The sequence below is a fragment of the Sciurus vulgaris genome, assembly GCF_902686455.1.
Source record: "Sciurus vulgaris genome assembly, chromosome: X".
NCBI lineage: Eukaryota > Metazoa > Chordata > Mammalia > Rodentia > Sciuridae > Sciurus > Sciurus vulgaris.
The window spans coordinates 18,680,395-18,701,054 of record NC_136471.1 but is presented as its reverse complement, the minus strand read 5'-3'; the positions used below and the strand labels follow the sequence as shown (position 1 = coordinate 18,701,054).

Sequence of the window (20,660 nt, the reverse complement as noted above, 5' to 3'; positions counted from 1 at the left end):
GTGTGAATTGCCAAAATTATGGGCTAACCTACTTCATTCTGCACTTGGACCTATCCAGGCTTGCAAAAGGTATTGCCTGCAATGATACACTGCTTTGAGATACGGAAATGTTGAAGCTTTACTTGGTTATAATTTTACTATTAATACCTGGAGCAGTGATTCTTCAATCTTTTATTTGTATGTCTCATCAAGGTAAAGTTTAAAAAAAATTCTAATTTTTCATGTAACACAGTGGATGTTGTGTGCTCTTCCTTGGTAACACGTAGCTTAGAAAAGAATGTAGAACTTTAAAATTTTGATGCTATAATTTATGACAGAGTATAATGACAAACACGAATAAAATAGTGTGGATATTCTTGGGGCAGTGATTATAACATTATGTGAAATGCTTCCTCATTCCTATAAGGACAGATAGAATGCTTCTCTGCTTTGGGAAATAATCATTAGATGGTATTTTCTCTTAAAAACTCTTACAGCTATAAAATTCTGAAATGTAGAAAGTAGGGTGAAGGTTATAGTGGGAGGAAGTATTGGTGTCTTTTTTAGTGTAGTCCAAAAATATAGATACATCCATATTAGTATATGCCTAATAGGAAAATGAATTGAATTCAATATGGTAACTTAAACATATGATTTTGGAGTTTTTGTACAAATTACAGTTCCTAGAATATTAGTGTCAGAAGACATATAAGAGGCCAACTAGTTCAAGTTTCTAATTTCACATTTGGGAAACGGGCCTAGAGAAATATCATGACTTGCCCAAGACCTTGCATTAAGTAAGGAAAGGATTTTATAAAAATGAACACATGGGTCAAATTTTATTTATGAAAATTTCAGTGTTAAGGACTTTCAAATTGCAATAGATGACCAAATGGTTTCAAGAAGAATTTGATATAGTCATTAAAAACAAGAATTTGGATAATTTCCTTAGAGTTTGTTATGATGTAATTTCACTTACTATTGGAAATACTGATTCGTTATACTGACTTTTCTTTTTTTTCTTCTAGAATGTCTTGATTGTTGAAGTAAGTTTTTACATTTTTTAATATAGTGTTTATGATTTTCTAATTTATTGTGTATCATCCTAAAGGTAAGCCAGGGAAAGAAATTCTTCTTTATTAGTTTTAATGGTGGGCTTGTGTTTTATAAAGACTAAGTGGTTTTTTTACTGGTAAAGGAAAAAAACTTAATGTATTTCCTCTTTTTGTTCTGAATTTTTTTTATTTCTAAACATGTTACAAGTATATATACACACTCACACACATACACATACATACATATTAACTTTAGTGTTTTGCTTAAATTTCCTCTTAAGCAACATTTGGTATATATGAAAGAATATTTGAAATTTTTATCCTATTTTCCATTTGCTATTATGTCCTGAAGTATTGAGAATGTAATAATAGCCAAATTTATCCAGTGCTTACTTTACCCAGCACTATTCTATGTCTAAAGAAGCAAACAGAGAGAGTTAAGCAGTTTCCTAAGGTTATCAGTAATAAATGAAATTTCATATCATCACTTTCCAAAGCATGATCCTAAGACACAAAAGCATCAGCCAGGAACCTACTGAATCAAAACTCTTGTGATGAGGCCCAGCAAGCTATGCTTTAACAAGTCTTCAGGTGATTCCAGTACATGCTAAGGTTTAAGAACCTCACCTTCTCCTTAAGACCTTCCCTGGCCATCCTGCATAAAAATCTCGTGTTTCCACCTCCTTGATTTATTATCATGCAATACTTTTTCCCCTGATCACTTATCACTGTTTATAACAACTTGTCTGTACACCTCTTTATGTTTATCTCTGGTCTCCCTATTCAAATCTTTCTGCCTTACTGAATTCTGAAAACTTCTAAAGTGTTTGTTTATAATCATGCCTCGTCCTCAGACCCTATTCACCCTTTCTTTAGTCTTTAGACTGAATTCTTTGGAGTTTTTCAGTGTGTTCTTGATATATATTATCAACCTCATTCTCCAGCATATTCCTTTCATTTCTCTGTACTTGTCACTGTTTCCTAGAGCCTCTACCACCATTTTTCTGCCCTTTTTAAATTTAAATAACAGTTTAAGCATTTTTTCATTTGCCCGCAAAGAAACTCAATCTCCTTAGCTATCGTTTCCCATTGTCCCCATTCCGATCCCCTAGCAATCTGATGATCTATTTTCTGTCTTGAAGATTGGCATATCCTGGCTATTTCATATTAATGAACTCTCAAAATATGTGACTTTTGTTTCTGGGTTCTTTCACTTAGCTCAGCCCTTTCATGGTTCATCCGTGTTATGGAATATCAGTAGTCATTCCTTTTCAGAGGTATGACAACTGGAAATGTTAATACATATTCTCATGTATGTATTTATATACTTCCCAAGTACAGGTTAGCTGGGTCTTCTGCTCAGGGTCTCATCAGGTTGAATCAAGATGTTTGTCTCACCTGTGGTTCGTGCTCTTCCCAGTTCATTCAGGTTGTTGACAGAATTTAGTTTCTTGTAATTGTAGGACTGAGGGACCATTTTTTTCTGAGCTACCTCCCCAGCCCTTTTTGTTTTTTATTTTGAGATAGCCTCTCACTAAGTTGCTTTGGGCCTTGCTAAGTTGCTAAGCCTGGCCTCGAACTTGCAATCCTCCTGCATCACCCTCCTAAGTCACTGGCATTACAGGCATGTGCTACCACACCCAGCAAAAAAATGTTCAGCTTTTTTTGTTCTTTTTAGATATACACAACAGTAGAGTGTATTTTGACATATTATACCTACATGGAGTATAACTTACTCTAATTTGAATCCCATTCATGTGGTTGTACATGATGTGGAGTTTTACTGGTGGTATATTCATATATGAACATAGGGAAGTTATGTCCATTTCATTCTACTGTCTTTCCTATTCCTATTCCCCTCCCTTCCCTTCATTCCCCTTTGTCTAATCCATTGAACTTCTATTCTTCCCTTCCCCTTTATTGTGTGTTAGCATCGCATATCAGAGAGAACAAAAAATCTCCTTTTGATAAATACTTCAAATTCTCTTTAATGTAAAGTCATTCTGTATAGTAAAACCTTATTAATTTGAGTACATATAAAGATTATACATAGCAGTGTTTCTCAAAGTGGACTATTAATTATCAGACAATTGGGAAGGAATCCCTATCATGAATTTATGAAGAAAAACCTAAAATACCTTTTATAAAGGACGCCATCATAACTTTCTAATGAAGCATGCATGTATTTTTATATTTGCTGTCATTGATCTCTTTGTGCCTAGATAATCCAGTATTGGGATTCCCACTACTTTCTGAGGGCTAAATGATTTACAGATTCTAGATAATCGTAGTGTGTGAATTTTGGTGAGGATTATTGCACTGAAGAAAAATGACATTATGCCATGGGGAAGTACTGGAACATCAGGGTTCTGGTATTTTGTGTTTCAACAATGACTTTAATTTAAAACTATCCTGGTCTTATTTGCCATTTAAATGTCTTTTCTTTTTTAAAAGGATATAATTGACACTGGCAAAACAATGCAGACTTTACTTTCCTTGGTCAAGCAGCATAATCCAAAGATGGTTAAGGTTGCAAGGTATGTATGACATTTTGAAATACAGTCTTTTCTTCATTTGGAGGATTGACTACTTCTTTCTCTGGATAAAGGTTCTCAGTTGTCATTTTCTCTTCAAAATGCAATATAATCCCAAATAAGACTCAGAAAATATCCTTTGTAAATAATTTTGTTATGTGTTAATAAAATCCTTCATTATGTTCACCTCTTGCCTAATACAGTTATCCCTCAGTATTAATAGGGATTAAATCCAGGACCTCCAATAACAAAATCCACATAAGTTCCTTATATAAAATGGCATAGTATATGCATGGTACCTATGCACATCCTTCTATATACTTTAAAGATTTTCTATAGAAAGATCCCTCATATTCATGGATAGGCAGAATTAATACTTTTAAAATGGCCATACTGCCTAAAGCAATATACAGATTCAATGCAATCCCAATCAAAATACCAATGTCATTCTTCACAGAACCAGAAAAAAAGCAGTCTTAAAAAGACTCAGAATAGCCAAAGCAATTCTAAACCAAAAAAAGCAGTACTCAAGGCATCCCAATGCCTGACTTCAAATTATACTACAGAATTATAGTACTGGGTAACTCTTAGAAGAAAACATAGGGTCAACACTCCAGTTTATAGGCATAGCCAACAACTTTCTCAATAGGACCCTTAAGTCTCAGGAAATACTGCCAAGAGCTAATAAATGGGATGGCATCAAATTAGAAAGCTTCTGCACAGCAAAGGAAATAATTAGAAATGTGAAAAGAGAACTTACAGAATGGGAGATAATCTTCGATAACTATTTTTCTGATATAGGTTTAATACCTAGAATATATAAAGAACTCAAAAAAACTATACCAGCTGGGTTGAGTGGCAGTTCCTTGTGACTAGGGAGGCTGAGACAGGACGATCACAAGCTCAAAGCCAGCTTTAGCAACTTAGTGAGACCCTATCTCAAAATAAAAATAAAAAAATAAAAAGGGCCGGGGATATGGCTAAGTTCTTAAGCACCCCTATGTTCAATCCCTGGTACCAAAAACAAACAAACAAAACCCCAAAAATTTTACACCAAAAAAACAAATAGTCTAATTAATAAATGGGCAAATGAATTGAATGGACACTTCTCAAAAGAACTACAAATGGCCAGCAAATATATGAAAAAATGTTCAACATCATTAGCAGTTAGGAAAGTGCAGGGCAAAACTATACTGAGATTTCCTCTCTCATCAGTTTAAATGGCATTCATCAAGAATGCAAATAATAATAAATGCTAGAGAGGATGTGGAGAAAAAGGAACACTTTAACACTGTTCTTGGGATTGTAAATTAGTTCAACCACTATGGAAATTAGTATGGAGGTTCCTCAAAAGACTAGGCATGGAACCACCATATGACCCAGCTTTACAAAGTCAGAAGGTCAAGGGTTGTATATTTTCTCCCATGTGTGGAAGCTAGAGAAGAAAATGGAAAAGTGGTGGGGGTGGGTCTCATGAAAATCAAAGGAGGTTAGTAGAAGAAAGGGATGGGGGTGGGAGGCAGGGAGGTGGGGGAAGTGCTAGGAGTGATATTGGCAAAATTATATTGTTATATTGTGTGCATGTATAAACATGTAACAGCAAATCCCATCGTGTGCAATTATAATGCATGGATAAAATGAAAGAAATAATAATAAAAATAAAACATTTCTAGATAATTTGTAATACCAAATACAAAGTGAATACTATATAAATAATTGGCTGAATTGTATAGGGGATATTGATCGAGGAAATCTGCGTATGTTCAGTACAGATGTAACTTTTTCAGTTTTTTTGCTTTTATGGGTGCATTATAGTTGTACATAATAGTTGGACTCATTTTGACATAATCATACATGCATAGAATTTAGTTTACTGCATTTCAGTTCCCAGTGCTCCCCCTTTTCCTCTTCTCCCTCCCCATTCCCCTTTTTCTACTCCACTGATCTACCTTCCACTCATTTGTATATATTTTAATTGGCACTTTATAGATATAGTTAAAGGTGGAATTCACTGTTGTATTTATATGTAGATAGTGTAATCTTGTCAAATTCATTCTGCATTTTCTCCCCTTTCCCATCTTTCCTCTCTCCCCCTCAGTCTCTACTCTGTTCATCTTCCCTCTGTCTTTATAATATTCACCATACACACCCCCACCTTTCCCTCCCTTGTTTTGCTCTAGCTTCTGCGTATGACAGAGAACATTCAACCCTTGATTTTCTGAGTCTGGCTTATTTCACTTAGCATGACATTCTCCAGTTCCATCCATTTACCGGCAGATGTCATAATTTCATTCTTCTTGGCTGAGTAAAACTCCATTGTGTATATAGACCACATTTTCTTAATCCATTCATCTATTGACAGGCACCTGGGCTGTTTCCATTTTGGCTATTGCAAGTTGCACTATTATAAACATTGTGGCTGTGTTACTATAGTATGCTGATTTTAATTCTTTTGGATAAATACTAAGGACTGGGATAACTGGGTTATAGGGTCATTCCATTCCTAGTTTTTTGAGGACGCTCCATACTGCTTTCCAGAGTGATTGTATTAATTTTCAGACTCACAAACAATGTATGAGCATACCTTTTCCCCCACATCCTTGCCAGCATTTATTAATTTTATTCTTGATAGCCATTCTGACTGGGGTGAGATGCAATATCTGTTGCTTTGATTTGTAGTTCCCTGATTGCAAAGATATTCAACATTTTTTCATGTATTTGTTGACCATTTATGTTTTTTCTTCTGAGAAATTTGTTTAGGTTTTTCTTTATTTTGCCCATTTATTGATTGGGTTACTTGTTTTTTTTATGTCAAGTTTTTTTTTAGTTCTTTATATATTCTGGATATTAATTCTGTCAGAAATATGCTAGAAAAGATTTTCTTCCATACCATAGGCTCTCTCTTCACTCTCTTAATCATTTACTTTGTTGTGCAGAAGCTTTTTAATTTGATAGCATCCCACTTATTGATTATTGGTTTTATTCCTTGAGCTTTAGGAGTCTTATTGAGGAAGTTGGTCCCTGTACCTATATGATGGAGTGTTGACCCTACATTTTCTTCTAATCATTGCATGGTTTCTGATCTAATTCCTGAGTCTTTGATCTGCTTTGATTTGACTTTTGTGCAGGTTGAGAGATGCAGATCTAGTTCCATATTTCTATATATGGATATAGTTTCCCCAACACCATTGTTTAAAAGGCTATTTTCCAACATATATTTTTGGCACCTTTGTCAAGTTTCAGATGACTGTGACTATGAGGGTTTCTCTCTGTGTCTTCTGTTCTTCCCACTAGTCTTCAAGTCTGTTTTGATGCCAATACTATGCTATTTTTGTTCCCATATCTCTAGTATATTTGAGATCAGGTGTTTTATTTGTTTGTTTGTTTGGGGTTTTTTGGGCGGTGCTGGGGATTGAACCAAGGGCCTTGTGCTTGTGAGGCAAGCACTCTACCAACTGGTAGGTATTTTTTAAAAAAATGTTTTAGGGCTGGGGTTGTAGCTCAGTGGTAGAGCAGTTGCCTAGCACATGTGAGGCACTGGGTTCAATTCTCAGCACCACATAAAAATAAATAAAATAAAGGTCCATCAACAACTAAAAAATTTTTTTAAAAAATTTGTTCTCTTTATACATTACAGTAGAATGCATTTTGACATATTACACATACATGGACTATAACTTCCCATTCCTGTGGTTGTACATGATGTGGAGTTACACTAGTTGTGTATTCATCTGTGAACATATTAAAGTTATGTACAATTCATTCTACTATCTTTCCTGTTCCCATCCCCCATCCCGTCCCTTCATTCCCCTTTGTATAATCCAATGAACTTCTATTCTTCCCTCCCCCTTATTATGTGTGAGCATCTGCATATCAGAAAGAACATTTGGCCTTTGGTTTTTTGGGGGATTGACTTATTTCACTTAGTATGATAGTCTCCAATTCCATCCATTTTCCAACAAATGCCATAATTTCATTCTTATTTATGGCTGAGTAATATTCCATTGTGTATACATATCACATTTTCTTTATCAATTTATCTGTTGACAGGCACCTAGGTTGGTTCCATAGCTTAGGTATTGTGAATGTAACTACTATAAATATTGATGTGACTGCATCACTGTTGTATGCTGATTTTAAGTCCTTTGGGTATAGGCCGAGGAGTGGGATAACTGGGTCAAATGGTGGCTCCATCCTAGTGTACTGAGGAATCTCAATACTGCTTTCCAAAGTGGTTGCAACAATTTGCAGTCCCACCAGCAATGTATGAGTGTTCCTTTTTCCCCACATTGAGATCAGGTATTGTGGTGCCTCCAGCATCACAATCGTGATTGCTCAAGATCATTTTGGCTATTCTGGGTCTTTAATTTTTCCAAATGAATTTTAGGACTATTTTTTTCTTGTTTGATATGTTGTAGTCATGTTATCATTTGTTTCTATTAATTTCTTGATTTCTTTTTGATCCACTCCTCATTTAAAGGAGTATTTATTGTTCAGTCTCCATGTGTTCCTGTGGTTCTATAATTTTTCTTACTGTTGATTTCTACTTTCATTCCTTTTTTATCTGATAGGATGCTTGGTATCAATTTTCTGGTATTTGCTAAGACTTACATTGTGACCTAGAATGTGATCTGTCTTTGAAAAGGTTCCATGAGCTGCTGAGAAAGAAGTGAATTCAGTTGTCTGGGTGTGAAATATTCTGTAAATGTCTGTTAGGTCCATCTGATTTATAGTATTATTTATGTCAGAAATATCTTTATTGATTTTATGTTTGTATGACCTGTTTATTGGTGATAGGGGTGTGTCGAAATCACCCAGTATTATTGTATTGATGTTTATCTGGGATTTAATGTCAAGTATTTTTTATGTAATTAGATGTACTGACATTTGGGGCATAAATATCTTTTAGCCTATGAATTCCTTTGCCTATGAGATGAGTGTCTTGAAATGGCATATAGTTGGATCTTGTTTTTTAATCCATTTTGCCAATCTGGGTGTTTTAATTGGGAACTTGAGACAACTTACATTCCATGTTATTATAGATAAATGATTGTTATTTCCTGCCATTTTGATTAGTTTGCTACATTCTATTGTTTTTTATTCTCATTTAGTTGGTTGCTCCTCTAGTGATATTCATCTATTTGGGAGCTTTGGGGGTTGTTTTGGCGTTCCTCTGTGGGTAGCATATCATTAAGTATTTTTTTTTAGTGCTGGCTTAGAGGTCATGAATTCTTTTAGTTTATCCTTATCATGGATTTTTTTTATTTCTACATCAATCTGAAAGATAGCTTTTCTAAATATAGCAATATTAACTGGCAATTGTTTTCTTTCAGAGCTTGGAATATCTCATTCCAAGCCCTCCTTGATTTTAGGGTTTGAGTTAACAAGTTAGAAGTGAGCCTTATTCGTTTGCAGCTTTTACTATTTTAATATTTCCTTATTTTCTATATTAGGCATTTGATTGTGTCTTTTTTGATCTTGTCTATTTGGGGTCCCATATGTCTCCTGTATATGGACGTCTAATTTCTAAAGTGGGGAAATTTTCCTGCTATAATCTCACTGAATGTCTTTAGCCATATTCTCTTCTGCCCCAATGACTCAGGTTTAGTCTCTTGATGTTGTCCCAGAATTCCATATTTTTTTCTTGATTGAATACAGAGTATTCAAGTTCATATACTCTTTTAGATCTGAAGTTCTGTTTTTGAGACTCAAAGTTCTATTTTCTATGCAATCTTTTGTATTAGTGATATTGTGAAGTGAATTTTTAATTTGATTCATTATGTCTTTAATTTCCAGAAGTTCTGATTGGTTTCTTCTCAATATCTTTATCAAAATGATTTTTATATCCTGTATTTGCTCTCTTAATTCATTCCTTAGATCTTCTTTTAGTTCATTGAACATTTAACAATCGATGTTTCTTTATCTTTCTCTGCAATTTCATCCACTTCTCTTTCAGTGGGTTCCTTTGTTGGGGGACTGTGAATTTAGGGGCAGTTCTTTTGCCTATTTCCTCATATTTTCAGAGGTCTTGGAGTTGCACATCAAGTGCGTGAATTCCTCTTCCTCTTTACATGTGTCATTTTGTGTGTAGTTATTTTTTTCTTTGATTTAGAGAGTTTTCTCTCTTTTTTTCCTACATGTATGAGTAGATATCCAGGTGTGGGAATGAGATCCCCTTCTAGTTGTTCTACTTGGGACCTGATTGTTGGTTTAGGGTTTTTCTCTCCCCTATTCTATGTGTTGCAGTATTGTTGAGACTTGAGTTGGGCTAGCTTGTCTACAGAGTACAGTTTGCTGTTACTCTGCTGAGTTGTAAGTGTTGCTCATCAGCAGGATCTCTACTCTGTGAGCATGAAGTGCCCCGATCACTTTTCAACTCTCAGAGAAAGGGGGAGCAAGGACTAGCAAAAATGTTAAAAATGATGTGTAGCCTTAAAATAAATGTCCAGTGTCTACTTTGACATCTATAACACTAATTACCATCTATTGAGGAATGGTAGAGTTAGTATTTAACATTGACACCAACAATGAACAGCCATGAACTGGATCAGAGATTAATCAACAGGTGTCTACTATGTTGTACATTGTATTAATAATAACAACAGGAATGATGCATGAATTACATAAACTATATAATTCTATCAGATAATGGAATTGTAGTTCTTTAAGTGAAAAGAAAATATGATAGGAAGTTTACAGAAAGTTTGAAATATTTAAAAGTAAACAGAGGAGAAGTAGGAGGTAGGTAGCTGATGATGGCTCTAATGATGGAGGAGTAAAAAAATAACTAAAAGTAATAAAGAGGAAGAGGGAACAGGAAAATTTATTAGTGAAGAAGTAATAAGGAACAAAACCCACTTACAAACAAACAAGTAAAAGATCAAAACAAACCCATTCAAAATTTTACCCCACCAAAGTCTAATCAAGTCTATGTGATAGATGAAAAAGAGAATAATTAAAATGCAAGAAAATTGTATGAATATATATATATATTTCAAACCTATCTGTGTAGTTATAACACACACACCCCTATATGTATATATGTATATATATTTGTGTATATACACACACATAGTCACACAGAATGGAAAAAAGTAAAAGAATAGAAAAGTTTTTTTTAAAAAATAGGATAAAAATACAGTTAAAAATTAGAAAAAAGCAGAAAAGGAGGAACTATAAAAAGAATTATGAATGAGGAAAGAAAAGAGTGTGTTTCCACTGAGGTGGTCAAAAATTTTGGCAGGGATGAATATTTTTCACTCATGCTAATGTGCAATTTTTAAATTTATTTTGGAGGTGACCCTTAGGTCTAGGACCATGTTGTTAAGTCCCACATCTTTGTATTTCTCCACAGCTGCCAGCTGTTTTTGCTAGGTGCCAAAGCTGGATGCAGTGGCTCTCAGCATCCTGTCCCCCAGTATAGGATGGGGGACAAACTGGGGAGTGCTGAAAATTGGTGTATTCCCATAATGTCCCTGGTGTAGAGTTCTAAATTGGAAGTTCAAGTAGCTGGAGATTGGTCTTGACCCACTCTTTGAACTCTGTGGGTGGGTATTTGAGATTTGGTGTACACTGTCTCTTGCTGGGCAGGTGCCAATCTCTGCTGGACCATCTGAGTCTCAGAGCCTCCCAGAATTTCCGCTTTTAGGATGAGGAGTCTAAACCTTGACTGGCTTCAGATGTTCCATCTCCATGGTTGTGAAGACCTGGAGTGCAGGCCTGCCTGACTGCCACATTACTTAGCATCTGCCCGTATATTTGAGCAACAAAAGGAGCTCTCCTCAGTATCCCCAGCCTGTATCGCCCTAGGCACAGACTCTGCACCTGTTTCAATCACACTGGTCCAGATAGAGTCTGGGCCTCACAGTGGATGACTGGTAGGTCAGGCTGGCAACTTCATCTGTCCCAATCTCCAGCCTCTGCTCGATACCACATGGCCACTCAAAAATGGTTCCCGCTGCCACAGCACTAATTCCAGATGGACTAGCTGGCCCTCAGCCAACTGATTTTAATTACTTTTAACAATATCTTTTCCTACTATCTCTGGATTATTTAAGGTTAACTTTCCTCTATTTTACCAGTTCCCCAAGCCCATTTTATTTGCTGCATTATTTTCTCTGTACTTCTCCTTCCCTTCCCACCTGCAGTGAGCTGGCATGTCTCTAATGTATATTTCTTATATTATGTTCGAAGTTTCCAATTTTCTGTATCTTTATGATTATTTTTCTGTTCAATGTTAAATTTCAGTGAATTCCCTTAGGAGGTGAAGAACATTCTTCTCACTGTTTAAATCTTGTGCTGAGGAACTGCTGGGAAATGCACCTTTCCTGCCATCTTTCACCCTCTTATTTTTTTCAAATATTTTTGATGTGCTGTTGCTGAGTTTGTAGGGAACCTACATTTACAGAGGGCTGATTGTATTATTAACATTTGGCTTTTCAATATGCTAATTATATCAACTTGTCCTGAATAGCAAGGTAGAAGATTTGTTGCCTCCTTGCAAAATTGGGACCAAGAATCCCAAAGAGAAGTAAGGAAGTAGTAAGGAGTGGGCCCTGGAGATCTGGAACTTCTGAAATTGAGTGATATTTGCTGCATCTTGTTTTGGGTCCACAATGATATTTTACAGTTCTCTGCTTCATTTTTCTAAGCCACGTCACTTCTTCGCCATATCTATGCTGTTTGGCTTTTGCTTTTATAATTCTGTGTCTATCCCTACTTTATAGTTTTCATCCTCCAACAATTCTGGGATAATGTTACTTCTGTTTTATAGATAAGGTGACTGAGGTGTAGGGAATTGCCCAGAGACACAGCTAGTAATCTGTAGAGGTGAGATTTAAAACCAGGGGCTGGCACAGTTAAGGCTCTTACTACCTTAAATTGTACAGTTTGTTATTTTGTTTTTGTTTTTCTGTACTGGGGATTAAACCCAGGGGCTCTCTACATAGAACTGCATCCTAACACTTTTTTATTTTTTATTTTGAGTCAGTCTTGTTAAGTTTCCAAGGCCAGCCTCAAACTTGTGATTCTCCTGCCTCAGGCTCCTACCACTTCCATTCACCTTGAGTTTTTGTTAGAAGTAACATCTCTTGTTTTTTTGGAGATGCAGTGTAGGTTGGTGGTGCTGAGGATAAAACCCAGGACCTTACACATACCAGGCAAAGGCTCTACCACCAAGCCACATTCCTCAGCCCATTTTGGATTTTTTGTTAACTTATACAATTTCATTTTTAAATCTTGCAACCAATGTGTGATTTTTGTGAAGGAGTCAGCTAGTGATCTGTCTTTTATTTTTTTTCCTGAATGATTAACTCATTTTTATAAACCACTTTTAAAAAATCAACATATCTTTTGAGTGTCTAAATCAGAATAAGCCTACTAATGAGTCACATGCCAACAGTTTATCTTTAGAGGTTTTCTGATAACTGGTACAAGTATATGTCAGTGAATTTTTGTGTTGCTGGAGGTGTTATGTACTCAAAGAATACTTAGCTCATAGGTGGCCTACATCAGTGTTTCTCAGCTTTTTTCTCTAATCCCTCTCCTACCATGAAATTTTATTACCACAGATATTTTGTATATCTGTTTAAGTTTTATATGCATATCTGTACTTTATGTAAAATGAGTAAGTATAAAGCTTATTCTTTTTATTCAGTGCATGGATAAGAATGACTAAACTTTATAACCTAAATTAAAAAGTATCAGTTAACTGATAAGGAGTATAAGCTGACATGTCCAGTCTGGAAAATAGTTTGGCAATTTTTTAAAAAACATGTAACTACTATAAGACCCCAGAAGGAGTACTGAGCATTTATCCGAGAGAAGTGAAAATTTATGTGCACATAAAAACCTGTACATGAATGTTCATAGCAGCAGCATCTGTGATAAGTAAATTGTCAAAATGAAAGGTAAATGGTTAAACAAATTGTAATGAACCCATACCATCATACTCAGCAACAAAAAGAAACCAACTCTTGATACACAAAGTAACTAGATGAGCCTCAAAGAATTGTGCCAATAAAAACCAGTATCAAAGTTGCATATTATGATTCTACTTACACAACCTTCTTGAAATGACAAAATTATAGAAATGGAGAACAGATTAGTGATTGACAGGCATTAGGGAGTACAAGAAGGGAGCCTTGTATGTTGCAAAGTACCTTGATTGTGGTAATGATTACATGAATCCACACACGATAAAATTGCCTTAAAACTATACACAGATGGTGCCTATAAAACTGGTGAAATCTGGACAGTGTCGGTTTGTCCTGGTTGTAATAATCTACTGTAGTTTAAAAAAAGATGTTAACAATGGAAGAAACTGAATCAAGATACTAGGGACCACCCTTGTGTATTTTTGCAACTTCCTATGGAAAAAAAAATTCTGGAAACATTTAACTTCATATTTGCTGAGTCATTTCAAGTATGACTTATTTATGTAAATTGTATCAAATCATATATACAGGTGAGCAATTTCTATAAATACCTAATAATAATAGCAGTGTAATCAAGTTTTTTTTAAAAAATCACTCAAAATTGTTTCCAGTAAGATTCAAACAATTAAAAATTTAATTACTTAAAAAATTTACTTTTGCCAGGTGTGGTGGCACACGCCTATAATCCCAGCAACTCAGGAGGCTGAGGCAAGAGGATCATAAATTCAAAGCCAGCCTTAGCAACTTAGTGAGACCCTGACTCAAAGTGAAAAATAAAAAGTGGGATAGTGACATAGCTTAGTGGTAAGGTGCCCCTGGTTTCAATCCCCAGTCCCCCCAAAAAATTCTAAGATGGGTGTGGGTCTCAGCTACTTGGGATGCTGAGGCAAGAGGATGGGGAGTTCCAGATCAGCCTGGGAAACTTAGAACTTGTCTCAAAAATAAATAAACTAGAGCTGGGGAGATAGCTCAGTTGGTAGAGCGCTTGCCTTGCTGCAAGTACAAGGCCCTGGGTTCAATCCCCAGCACTGCAAAAATAAATAAATAAATGAATGAATGAATGAATGGATAAATAAATAAACAAACAAGCTAACTAACTAACTAACTAACTAACTAGCTTCTACACTGGTGGTATAGCTCGGTGGTAGAGTGTATCCTTAGCATGAGCAAGGCCCTGGGCTCAATCCCCCGCACTGCCCTCTCCCTGCCCAGAATTGATTCCTTTAGCATGCTAGTTATTTTAAGCCTAAAGTTCCTCTTTGTAAGCCAAATATTAAGTCTTGATGAAAGACTCCCACACCCCCTTTTTTTCCCTTTGGTACCAAGAATTGAACCCAGGGGTGCTTAACCACTGAGCCACATTCCCACCCCTTTCTATGTTTTATTTTGAAACAGTCTCACTAAGCTGCTTAAGGCCTCACTAAGTTGCTGAGGCTAGCTTTGAACTCTCGATCCTCCTGTCTCAGCCTCCTGATGTGGTGGGATTATAGGCATGTGGCCCCACACTTGGCTCTCTCACACCCTTTACATTTTATGGATTATACTTCCAAGGACTCTGGACCCAGAGCCCTTTTCATCTTGCTTATTGGCATTCCCGACACAGTCATCCTGCTGCTTAGCTGCCCTACACTGGACACGAGTGGTTAGGATACAACTTTCAGAACTGGCCATGAAGTCCCAGGTGGAGCTCTCCATTTCCTAGTCTGCTTTTGTGTATGTTAAAACTAACAGTACGCTAAATGCAAATGAAACACCATTTAGGAACATTAATGTCCTCTTTTTTAATGCCCTGTAGTCTTTCCATATGCCACATGTCACATTTTGTATTTAACAGCTTGCTGGTGAAAAGGACCCCTCGAAGTGTTGGATATCGGCCAGACTGTAAGTGGATTACTTTTTTATCAATCATTTAGCCATCTTTAACCTAAAAAAGTTGTACATGTAGTAACTTAGAGTTACTTTAGAGAAAGGAACATTTGCAAGCATTAAATTTGAAAATAATGTTTTCTGTATCTAAGTGATGAATTATGATTCTTTTTAGTTGTTGGATTTGAAATTCCAGACAAGTTTGTTGTTGGATATGCCCTTGACTATAATGAATACTTCAGGGACTTGAACGTAAGTAATGCTTCTTTTTCTCACTCTCATTTTTCAAAACCCACATAAAAATTCAGGAAAGAGAAGAATTGTTTTCTCCTTCCAGCACCTCGTAATTTGAACAGACTGATGGTTCCCATTAGTCACATAAAGCTGTAGTCAAGTACAGACGTCCTTCGAACTGGAACTTGGCCAGCCTAGGGTGACACTTCTTGCTGGCTGAAAGAGTTGAACAGCTTTAATATACAATAACTGTCCCATGATTATTTCAAAGGATAAATAGTCATAAATAAGAAATAAATGATCAAGTTTAAGTCTTTTTTTCACTCTCCTTCAAATACCCACCTCCACCTCTGGAGGCAAAAGTCCCATGGGTGTATTTGTGAATGTGGTTGAGAAGATTTGGGAAGACTGCACTGAGGGCACTATCTGGAGCAGGTTTTTTTGTCATCTTTTTCCACCACTTACTCTGGCCCCTATATACCTATAATACTTTGTTTTTCAGTTACAAATTGAGACAAAAAAAAAAATAAAAGGAATGGGACAGACTCCTGCTTTGTTTTCAAAAGACACTCTTCCTAAAAGTTACTGGCCTAAAGTACCATAGTACTACCTCTGTTTGTTTAGTAAGAACCCTGGCACAACCTGTAAGTTATGCAAATGCTTTTCTTGCTTTTCACTTCAGAATACTTTTCTAATGTAAAGTTGTGAATTTTTATTTTATAGCATGTGTGTGTCATTAGTGAAACCGGGAAAGCAAAATACAAAGCCTAAGATGAGAGTTCAAGTTGAGTCTGGAAACATCGGGAGTCCCATTGACATCGCCAGTAAAATTTTCAAATGTTCTAGTTCTGTGGCCATCTGCTTAGTAAAGCTTTTTGCATGAACCTTCTATCAATTTTATCTGTTTTGTATTTTAGAAATGTCAGTTGCTGCATTCCTGAACTTTTAATTTGCACTATGGGCTTATAGACTATCGGTTCCCTTTGGATGGATTGGTGTTTAACTTGTGAATGAAAAAAAACTCTTAAACTACACCACTATTAAACGAGAATATTGAAATTGTATCTGTAAGAAACATTGAAAGAGAAGATATATTAGTTTTTTAATTGGTATTTTAATTTTTATATATTCAGGAAAGAAAAGTGATTGAATATTGTTAATTATACTACCATATGTATATTAGAAAAGTAAGAAGCAGTTAGTTTTCACATCAATGACAGCATCTAAGAGGCTTTGTTCTGTCGAATAAACCTATGTCTCAGTAGTGTTGACTATATCTTTCCACTTGTTCAGATTATTTCTGGTGAATCTTTGTCAACAGTTCCTTTTAAATGCAAATAAACGAATTCAAAAAATGTACCACTTTTTAATTTTTCAAGGATTGTCTTTAAGAGAACCTATACACACCTATCTTTTCTCTGTAGATTAACTTAGTATAGTTTTCTATTGGTTACCTTTTTGTTTCAGTTTTAGTAGCTAGTTTAATTGTAATTGTTCCCAAACAACAAATACTGATTATGATGGAATGGGTTGGTGGAGCTAGCAGAGTTCCTACTGTCTTCAGGGACTAAATTTCAGACCCATGATGTACTTTTACTACATTTAACTCTGCCAATAGAACATGGCTTTCTCTTGGAATTCCAAAGTTGTTCAGACTGTGATCTCAGCCACATCTCAACAGATTGTTTTCAGACATGTCCTGTTGTTGCCTTATCATGTAGGTAATGCTTTATTGATCACAGAACAACCAAACCTTCTGTTTTCTAGGAGCAGGGGAATAGTTTTACACCAGAACTGCTAATTGCTTCTCAATTCCAGATGAGGTATGAACAAGCAACCTTGTGAGCCATCTAGCTGTATTTATTCCTTTCAAAATTTGTGTAATTCCTAGCAGCAAAGTAGGGAGCTTTAAGTAATATTAAATAACAGTTTTCTCTAGTCCGAGAACTTCCTTGTTCAGAAAACATTTCAATTCTGCTCTCTTTGACCTTTGAAACTTTCAGGTTGAGGTGAATGTTAAAACATGAATGAGCCAGGCATGGTGGTGCACACCTGTAATCCCAGTGACTCAGGAAGCTGAGGCAAGAGAATTGCAAGTTCAAAGCCAACCTCAGCAATTTAGTGAGGCCCTAAAGACTTATCGAGACTGTGTCTCAAAATAAAAAGTGCTGGGGATGTGACTTAGTGATTGAACACTGCTGGATTCATCCACTGGTACCAAAAATTTTTAAATTAAAAAAAATGATTGTAATATCCAAAATAACTTCAGACTTTTGTCTTCCTCCCTGAAAACGTCACCTCATTAATAATGTGACCTCATTAGTAGTGCATCCTGCTCCCACTGCTAAACCTCCTTACTCTCCTTTTGATCATACTGTCACCTTCTACTGTGTTGAACCACATGAAATTACCATCTTTGTAGGTGAAAAACTATTGGCAGTTTTGAGTGGTGTAACCTAATAATGTGCCATATGATTTACATTTGCATTTATTTTTCACTGTCTACACTCCACTCTCACCCCTACTAGAGTGCAAGCCCCATAGGAGGAGCAGATACTGTCGTATCTTATTCACTGACGTATGCTCAGTGCCTCGATCAGAGCTCATGGACTGTTGAATGTGTGACTAGCAAAGGATTAATTACCTGTCACAGTGAATAACTGAGGATTAATTAGCTGCTACAGTGCAGGTAAAACAGGACAGTGGCCCTGCATATAGCAAATGCTTCGTCAGCATTAATCACTGCTGAAAATCAAATGAATGTTCCAGGATGTTAGGTGCATCCCTAGCAAATGGCAGCACCAAGATTTAAATCCAAATTTGCCTGACTCTTGCTACAGCGTCATGAAGAAGCTAAACTTTCCCCTTCTGATTCATTTAATCTTGAGTTTGTAGTTAAGTACAATGATTAAACTGGTGTCCCAACCCAACTCAACCTGAAACCCAGCTAATAGTCAGGAAGAAAATCATCTTTTCCAAACCATCATGAGTTCCCCTTTATTATAATAGTCCTCAGACCTCCTTTTCTTTTCTTTTTTTTTTTTTTTTTATTTTGGAACCAGGATTGAACCCAGGGACCTCTACCACTGAGCCACCTCCCCAGCCCTTTTTATATCTTATTCAGAGACAATCCTGTCTCAGCCTCCTGAGCCACTGGGATTACAGGCTTGTGTCACATGCCCGCCTCAGACCTTTTCTTAACCTGACTTTTGGGCATACAATTTTAATAATTTTATGATTTTAACCTTTTTTTCAGTACTAAGGATTGAACTCAGGGGATCTCTACCACTGAGCTCCATCCTCAGCTGATTTTATTTCAACGTTATCTTGATAGTTGCCCAGTCTGGTCTTCAACTTGCAATCCTCCTGCCTCAGTTTGAGTTGCTGGGATTCCAGGCATGTAATCATGCCCAGCTTCTTTAACCAACTTTCAACAGATCAAATTTATAAATTGGGGGAAAGGACATGCTGAGAGGAGCTAGAGTCATTTTCAGTTTAACAGTCTAGAGTAGAGGAAAAAGTAAAATTAGAAAAAAATCTATCTTCCATCTTCCTGGGGCCATTTAGTATAGGAGCAAGTGGTCATAAATATCACACCTTAGTAATCCCTCAGGGCTTCACTTTCATTACAACCCTGTAGAATGATGTTCATAAAAAATGAAAATGAAATTCCATTTAAGTCAATTTAGGGAGATGGAAAACTGTACATTTTAGGAATACTACCATCTAAGAAAGTGTTAATGCTTAGTTATCTGGAAAATTCATGTGTGTTGAACCCTTTAGCATTCCTTTATTTTGAATGCTTAGAATCATACCTTTAATTCCAGGTACTTGGGAGACTCAGGAAGGAGGATCTCAAGTTCAAGGCCAGCCTTAGCATTTTAATGAGACCTTGCATCAGATAAAAATAAGGGCTGGGATGTAGCTCAGTGGTAAAGCATGTCTGGGTTCAGTCCTCAGTATTGAAAAAAAAGGCCTGTAATAAATATTAGTAGGTTCCTTTTTAATTCCATTTGTAAACAATTCGTGATAACCTGACCTGGTGCTCTACCATTAGCTTGGAACGTTGGTTAATTAATTGATGTCTTAATTCCATTTGTAAACACTTCATGATAACCTGACCTGGTGCTCTACCATTAGCTTGGAACGTTGGTTAATCAATTGATGTCCTTCCCTGCATCTGAGATTCTAGAAACACACAGCCCCTTTTGTGTCCCAGATACTGGAGAAGACAGGCGAGTTTCTGGTTTCATGGAGATTAAGTCTAGTTGGTGAAAGGAATAGTAAACAAAAGCATTTCAAATAGTGACAGGCTGTGAAGAAACTGTAAATGCAATGTGCTGAGGCCTGAGGGGTGGCACCATTCCTTAAACAGTCGTTAGGGAAGGTCATGGTTGGCCTAAAAGAGATTGGAGAAGAAATCAGCTATAAGGAAAAGCTAGGAGGAAAGAGTTCCTTGCAGTACGAATAGCCAACCTGACATGGTGACGAGCCATCAGAGGTACTTGAGAGGAGAGTGGTGGAACTTGTGACCTGACAGGAAGGCCAGAGCCTGACCATGAGTGACCTTGAAGGCTACAGCAGGGTATGACTTTTCTGCATTCCACAATGGAAGGCCCTTGGGGGTTTTAAGCAGATTTTATTTGCATTTTTAGAGGCATAGAAACCTAGTCTAAGAGCCCTTCTGAAATTAGGTTTAGGGGCTTCAGAAGTACTGGCAATGCCAGTAATATCTTTAATATGTTTAATATATGTCAGATACTATGCTAAGTGCTTTATACACATTAATTTATTTATAGCACACTTCCCAGAGGAGATCAAGACCATCTCAGATGTTCAATGACCAAATTAGTGGAGAGAAGGGATTTAGTGAAGTGAGACTGCCATGAACAAATTGGCCATGATTTCTTTTTTTTTTTTTTTTTTAATTCTTAGTAAATACACATTGATTTAATTTGGGAACAGGAAAAATGTGAACATTTCAGAGTAATCTTAGTAAAGTAATATGTGGTTGTTTCATTATCTTTTTTTTTGGACAGTGATAATTTTTTTAAAAA

The 20,660-nt window shown here is 36.2% G+C and overlaps 1 protein-coding gene across 2 annotated transcripts in view; it reads left to right on the top strand.

Moving 5' to 3' along the window:
- Positions 1-16,962, top strand: part of HPRT1 (hypoxanthine phosphoribosyltransferase 1) — a 38,932-nt gene extending 21,970 nt beyond the window's left edge. The window contains exons 5-9 of one of the 2 annotated variants that reach the window (XM_079123861.1): positions 1,008-1,025; positions 3,489-3,571; positions 15,338-15,384; positions 15,545-15,621; positions 16,327-16,962. In XM_079123861.1, coding sequence (XP_078979987.1) covers positions 1,008-1,025; positions 3,489-3,571; positions 15,338-15,384; positions 15,545-15,621; positions 16,327-16,374 — 273 coding nt within the window. In that variant the 3' untranslated portion in view covers positions 16,375-16,962. The remainder of the gene's footprint in view (positions 1-1,007; positions 1,026-3,488; positions 3,572-15,337; positions 15,385-15,544; positions 15,622-16,326) is intronic. The other variant, XM_079123862.1, reaches the window with a different exon arrangement.
- The last annotated feature ends 3,698 nt before the right edge of the window (positions 16,963-20,660 follow it).